Source organism: Lactuca serriola, chromosome 1 (genome assembly GCF_051521515.1).
Source record: "Lactuca serriola cultivar US96UC23 chromosome 1, Lser_US96UC23_V15, whole genome shotgun sequence".
Lineage (NCBI taxonomy): Eukaryota > Viridiplantae > Streptophyta > Magnoliopsida > Asterales > Asteraceae > Lactuca > Lactuca serriola.
In genome coordinates, this window is record NC_136408.1 from 5,760,053 (window position 1) to 5,767,653 (window position 7,601).

The following is a 7,601-nucleotide window of genomic DNA, read 5'->3' on the forward strand; positions in this document are numbered from 1 at the left end:
CTCTACAACTATCGTTTAGACTTCGTCGGCTAATTTTGACTTTATTTTTAATTATTTATTTTTAACGGGTCGGGACACGAAAAGTCCGTTAAAAATCCATAACTTCTTCATCCGATGTCCGTTTTTGTCAGACTTTTCTCCGTTGCACTACTATTGTTGAGACCTTCGATTCTCATTTAGGTTGTTTCGGTCAAAAGTCTCTCGAGCTCTATTTCGAGTTTTTAGTTGTCTACTGCTATATCCGGATCTTGGAAAAATCATAACTTCCTCATACGAAGTCAGATTTGGACGTTCTTTTTATGTACACTCACGGTTTAATGTTATCTACAACTTTCATTTAGATACTTAAGACTAAAAACTATTGTATTGAAACTTCACGTTTTTTCGTTTAATTGGTGTTGCCGGTTTTTGTCGGAAATCTTAGAATGGTCATAACTTTTTCGTTATAACTCGGATTTTAGTGTTCTTAGTATTTCTATAAACCTTGACACATTATCTAGCATAATAGATATCCCTATAGAGACTTTTGCACATTTTATTTTCGAAGTTAATTTCATTATTTCAAAAGTAGTTACAATACTTAACTTTTTAGGTCATTACATAGAGTCAAAATATCGGGTTGTCACACTGCCACATACAAATCAACAACCGTAAGCAAAAAACTTAGGGAGTTCCCCAAGATACCACATATAACACAAAACAAGTAAGAAGTTATGGGTTATTTGCAACCCTGGGACTATCAGCAGTCTCGGTGAGCTAACAGCACGCTTGTGAGGTTATCTGCAACCCCCAGTTAGCTATCAGCAGCCCTAGTCATAGGCAAATATCATATCAGCACATAACATAACATAACATTTAGACCCAACTGGTCATAATATCACATCTATCCTACTATACAGGTAAGAGCAAGTGAGGAGACTCACCTGATACTTATGACACGAAAACCTAGCACCCGAACTGTCAGATCTAGACTCCGCCTAGTTAGCAAAAAAACTAACATTAATTAGATTAAGGTCCAAACCGCTCACGATTCCAAAGTCCACAGTTAAACCTACTAGGGGCAAAGGACCATTTTGCCCCTCCCTAGTTCCAAAACCCTAAACTTTGACCAAAAGTCAACATCAACAAAAGTCAACAGAAAGTCAACACCCAACGAGTACGCTAGGTGTACTACCCCTGACGTTGGGTGTACAACTTGACTAAGCATGCGGCAGAGCATCATCGAGATACGTTGCGTGTAACTGGGAGTACGCACGGAGTACGCACGGTGTACTCCACGAACTCCCATTTCCTTACTTTTTAGTCTTAATCCGTTAAGACAACCACTCCATCCATAGATCTGACTAATTTAAGACCTCTTAATCCATAAAGTCGTGGGCTTTAAGCCTTTGCATGGCTAGGAGAGGCTAAAACATCATTTCATCCATTCCAAGGTAATTTACTCATGCTTGGGGGCAAAGGAAAGATCAAGCAAACATTTTTATCAACCTAGAAGCCCAAAGATGCATAAAATGATAACTTAAACACTCTGGAGAGTCTCAAACTCAAAAGGTCCAAATTTTGGGGGCTTAAGCTCATAAAACTTACACTAAAGAGATCTAGAAGAACACTAGCCAATGTATAAGCTTTATACCTGAAAGTAAAGCACAAAGTTGGGAGGTTTCTGGATCTCTAAGCTTGATGGCATCTTCTTCTGCTTCTATAATCTTCTTCTTCAACTACAAGGGCTAAGAATCACTCAAAACTTACAAGATCACACTCACAAGCCACACACACAAAATTAGGGTTTTAGAGAAGGTTGGAGGCTAATAAGGGTGGCTAGAAATGAGACCATCATGTTCTATTTAAAGGGGACAAAAGAATATTAGGGTTTGCATATGAGCCTAGTACGCCCAGCGTACCAAAGGGTAGGCCCAACATATTAGGTGACCTCTGCGATCCTGCATGGTGCATGAGTACGCTGCACGTACTCATGTGTACGCCCCGCGTACCAAAGGGTAGGCCCAACATATTAGGTGACCTCTACGATCCTGCCTGGTGCATGAGTACGTTGCACGTACTCATGCGTATGCCCCGCGTACTGACTTGCAAACCTTTTACATATAGGGACTAAATTTGACATATTAAGGAAATATTAAAGAATGATAACTGTACCTCATTCGGGATGTTACAAAACCAAGTATAAGGAATCACGTGATCTCAACAATCTTATTGCTAATATGCAGCTTTCATCGGATGTTGATTCTTGGAATTGGAAGGGTTACTCAACTGGAGTATTTTCTGTTAAATCTTTAAGGGTTCTAATTGATAACAAGGGGACTGATGGTAATTTTCTGAATTTGAATGGGTTTCATGGGTCCCCATAAAAACTAATTGTTTCATTTGGCATCTCTTAATGAATATAATTCCTTTTGCTATGAATCTCACCATGAGAGGGGTAGTCCCTTAATAGATATAATTCCTCTTGCTAGTGAAGATACCGAGCATCTTTGTTTCGACTGCAAGTTCTTGCAGACTGTTTGGAAGTGGCTCCACAACTGGTCAAGCATATTACCTTCCCCTCCTAAGAGTTTATTAGATCTGTCACTAAAGATGTGTTTTTATGGCCTGAGAAAAAGGTTTAAAAGGATGAAGCTTGGTCTTATTTACTCTACCATATGGATGATTTCGAAAGCTCGAAATACTCTTGTTTTCAAAAAGATGAGGTGATCCTTTGTGAAAACGGCAGATGAGATTCAATTTATTTCTTACAAATGGTTCAAACATCGTGTCAATCTCAATTCTCTAAATTGGAATGTGTGGTGTCGTCCTCTAATGCTTGCTTGTAATAATTGTATGTAACTTTCACTAGGGTCTTGCTAGTTTTCTTAATAATATATGCCGCTAAAAATGTATGTTTTTTTATTTATTTATTTTTTAATTTTTTTATTTGTATTTTGTATTTTGTAAAATATCAAAATCAGTGACATGATGCTGATATATTATAGTAGGTGAAGAGGAAAGGTCTAAGGGGCCGTTTGTTTTGAACTTATCGGGTCCATTGACTGTTGACTCGATCAAACCGTTTGGTAGAGCTTCAAAAGGCCCGACTCGGTCACCTATTGCTGACCAATGGGCTAACTCGGTCCATGATATCAAAGTAGCTGACTTGATCCAGTGTGGTTTATTCACGTTTTTGCCCCTACACTCGTCCTTAACGACAGCGAGCCTCGCCTCCGCTTCTCTTTTTCCTCAATTGCTGAAACAAGAACCCACATGCCACTCCATCTTCACTGGCGTCTGAAGACCCACTCCAGCGCCGCCACCCTCCACCCTCCATTCTTGAGCGACATCTCCAATCGGTAAGCTTATTTTCTCCCTTTGTGCAATTGTTCTCTTATCTCAAATTATAATTGAAATGATTTTTCTTCTCCGTGAAATTGAAATGGATTATTTGTGAAATGGAGATTGACATCTCCATCTAAATCACAGCCATCAGATTTTATGAACTTGAAATCAATTCTCAGTCAAAAATATGAACTCTGATGAACATTGTGTTCTACATCTAAAATCAAAGATAGTTGTGTTATAATGTATTTATTACTTGTTTGTTGTTATAATGTATTACTTGTTTGTATAATTATGTCAAATTTGCAGTTCATTATTTGCTCTTGTGTATGTGTCAAGGTGGTTAAGAAACACAAACACCAGGTACAAACACAAAACACAAGGGAACGATGAAGGAGAGAATGCAGATTTTGTATCAATTATAATGGTTTGCATTTTTCTATTCATTTTTCATCTAAAAACAGTTCAATGTGAAGATCTTGTTTGCTTTTCTTCATGATGATTTATACATGGCTTCTTTCTCAGGTTGTGTATTACATTCTTGGCATTTGATGTGTTTTTTGATGCTAATTCTAATGTGTTGTGTTTCAGATGTTACAAGACAAAATAATTATATTTTATACAGTCAATCAGATGCAAAATCAAACAGCAACAACGACCCCTAAGTTGGCTTAGCATCTTACCTTGTTTTAAAAATCAAATAGAAAAACAACTTATGAACTCCAAGCAATCTAAGATAGCAAGCCATTTTATAATGTTTTTCTTCATCTGTTACAATCTCCAAACATTATATATATATATATATATATATATATATATATATATATATATATATATATATATATATATATATATATATATATATATATATATTGCCAAGAAAAAAATAGACACGATATCTTTTCTCTTTGTTTTGAAAACATCAATTATCTCATACTAACATCAACTTTAATGTTGAAAACTATAAAGAACGCCATAAACAAAAATATGAAAAACAACAGAATTACGACTCAAAACAAAAAATCTGGTCAAAACCAAAAAGTTGCCAAATGTGAGTTTTTACTGAAAAAAAAATTAAAGAGTTTTTTTCACAAACTTGGCAATTGCTCACAAGCAGTTATCTTATATTTTAAATAACAAATAAAAGCATTTTGAATGGGTATGCTACGAACGATTTGTACCACATACATTCAAAGTTGTACGTTGATAACCCTTTCCATTCAACAGAAGCCTAGTTTCGAATACATTTAAATATAACAAGTTCACAAAAAATTACAGAATGCTACACCTGAAATCAGGAGTCATTGAATATAAATCTGGAAACCAAAACTGCTAAAAAAAAGTTGTGGATTTGCATTCATTTTGATCACACCTTTTTTTAGCAAGAAATGCATCAGAATATGATCTAACATGAAGTTTTCTGGAGAATGACACACCAGTTAGACTTGTCAAAAAATTGATCCACAATAACTGCATTCTTCATGCCACAAACCAACCTGAGAAAAGAAAACCCAATAAAAAAAATTGACTTAAAGCTTATAAACTCTCATTCTGTCACCATGTGGGCCAAAGGATTACAACATTCCATCGGGAAACTGAACCCCATGGAATTCAATTCCTGACATCTCCTTGTTAAAATTACTCAAATACCCTTTTAACCCTATATATAATAAAATCAATTAACTTATACTATGCATAGCAACACAATATACACCACCTTAGACCTTACATATTACAACATTTTATGAACAACAGGCTAAATGCAAGACACATAACAAATAAATGTAAGATGCTATAATAATAATAATAACAAATAAATGGAAGTATGTTACTACTTTTTGCATTCAACCCAAGAAACAATATAGAAATTAGAAGATTACCTTTCAAGTTCACCTTCACCAAACACATGGTAATATCTGTCATAGACGATTGCACCCTTTTGATCATCTTTCCTTGCAAGACCATTCTCCACTGCTCCTACAGAAGCTCCACTCACTTCTGCTCTATGATAAGGCAAATGCCATGGCACAAAATACTCCTGTTGCCTTTCTCTTTCCCTTTCCCTATCTTCTTTAAATTCACTTTCCATTCCCTCTTCCCCTAAACTCAGATTACCAAAATCTTTAAATTCCTCTTCTTCCTGTGAAACACTCACCTCAGTTTCAGGAATGCTTTCTAAGGTGACTGAAGAAGAGCTACGAATCCGTGGACTACCTGGTCCAATCCATTCTTCTAAATACTTATCCGTAAGTGGGGTCCACTTATTCAGTAAAGATCTATCTTCTTGCTCGACAGCCCAAACAGTGATCAAAACATGCCCACCCTTTTTCACAGTTCGAACCAGTTCTTCAATGGCTTTCTTCCTCCTACTTTCAGTACTAAGATGATGCAAAACCGCAATCGAAATTGCAGCATCTGCTAATGAGCTTCGGTATGGAAGATTCACAGCATCTGCTACAAAAACCTCATGGCCTCTGTCGCTACAGATCTGAATAAGGGGTGCGCTTATATCACAACCAATGAAGAAACAATTGGGATTCAAACCGAGATACTTGCCATTACCACATCCTGCATCTAGAATCACAGACCCGGATGGCAAATTGTTCAAAAAGGCTGAAACTTTGGGCCATTTCGCAAACCGGGTTGCACTAAAATGAGGTGCAATTGCATCATATACACGATGAACATATTTCTTTTCGATTTCTGGGGTTGATTTGACACTCGAAGAACATTTTGTATCTGGATTCAATGGTGATGACGGATTTGTGTGTTTTTTTGTTTTGATTTCTTTCATAGTATTTGTGGTTGTAGATTGGAAGTGCTTTGTAAGATTACCTAGAGTGGAAGCTAGAAATTGATGGGGTTTCGATCGTGTAACCTGTAAGAGCATCAATTTTAAAACCCTAGAAACGAATGCCAAGGAAATACACGTTGGGTGTTTGTTGCTTGTGATCTGGATCACCGTAAGTTGTAAATTTTGGAAAAGGAGAAGAATTTACTGTCTTTGCAGCCGCCAAATTGAAGATTGATGACTGTTAAACCCTAGCGTTCGTCGGCTGAAAATCTTCCAAGTTCTCCCTCCCCGTGGATGCGTTGGGCAATTGTTTGTTTTTATCTTTTTTTGGTTTTGCAACTAGTTTTCACTTTCTAGGCATTGTGATTAACATGGTGACAAAACTCAATAATTGATTTTGTTTTATTTTTACAATTGTTAAGAAGATCTATTTTTTTTTTCTCAAAATTTCCATAAAAAATTCATTTTCATTCTTTTAGATTTGTAGTTTTAGAAAACAAACTTAAATGTATTAGATTTACATAATAATTTGTAATCAACCGGATTAGATCAACTTTATTATTAGATTTTTTTTTATTGTTAGTTACCTTTTAATATTGCTTGATCTATAGTAATCGAATCTTCCTATAATATTATATAATGATAATAAGACAGATATAAAGACATATCGCATATTCAATTTCATCTTTGTTATATAATAATGGTTGATGAACGAAATCTATAAGATGAATTTGATAAGATCTATTAACTTTTAGCACAACCATAAACAAAAGATATATGTCATTCGGTGTGTACCTATAACCTTATCCTAGGTTCACAAACAACATGAAAGAAATAATCATAAGTTTTCTCAAAAAAAAAAAATAAATAAAAAAAATAAAAATAAAAAAAATTGATACTTCAACACGAAATTGTGAACTGATTCTTTTACTTTTCTTGTCAAGGGCCCAAATTGACAAGCGCCCAAAGTCAAGTAAAACACATTTGTATTTATTTTTAGGGCAAAAGACGTCTATATCATTGATTTCTTGCAGGTTCACGATCTCTACAATCAGGACCACATGAGGCAGACAGACATAAACGATTTCACAGTGAGAACACCAAGTAGCCGTCGATTACTCTTGCTCCTGTCACGATCGAGTTCAGATTTCGGGTTGATCAGGACCACACAAACAGGAACCAACAAGTTACTGTTCTGAACGATTTTCTGGTTGATGTCTCCACATGGGGTCTCTCTCTAACGTAGGTATACCACAGAAGAGCCACAACATTCTAAAGGTTCTGCACACAAACTCCTTCTCTGAAATCAGATTCTCTCGTCACTCTTCGGCAGGAGAATTCGAAGGTATGTTCACCACAACATAAGTTTCTTCTATCCTTTTGCTCTAATACTAATTAAAAGTAATCTATAACTTTGTAGAGATTCCTTACGGCTCAACGAAATTCTCTACAATTTGGACAACACTCCAAGAAATTTGCT

The 7,601-nt window shown here is 35.8% G+C and overlaps 1 protein-coding gene across 1 annotated transcript; it reads right to left on the reverse strand.

Moving 5' to 3' along the window:
- Nucleotides 1-4,489: 4,489 nt before the first annotated feature.
- Nucleotides 4,490-6,455, reverse strand: LOC145089132 (S-adenosyl-L-methionine-dependent methyltransferases superfamily protein). The gene is made up of 2 exons (XM_079027637.1): nucleotides 5,208-6,455; nucleotides 4,490-4,823 (listed from the first exon to the last, which is right to left on the reverse strand). The coding sequence occupies exons 1-2, from the start codon at nucleotides 6,215-6,217 to the stop codon at nucleotides 4,733-4,735; spliced, it is 1,101 nt and encodes a 366-aa protein (XP_078883763.1). The 5' UTR covers nucleotides 6,218-6,455; the 3' UTR covers nucleotides 4,490-4,732.
- Between the last annotated feature and the right edge of the window lie 1,146 nt (nucleotides 6,456-7,601).

Excerpts from the sequence above, each read along its gene's own strand:
- LOC145089132 (XM_079027637.1), bottom strand. The coding sequence starts at position 6,217 with ATGCTCTTACAGGTTACACGATCGAAACCCCATCAATTTCTAGCTTCC. Across the intron at positions 4,824-5,207 it reads GGTGAAGGTGAACTTGAAAG|GTTGGTTTGTGGCATGAAGA; the intron begins GTAATCTTCTAA and ends TTCTTTTCTCAG.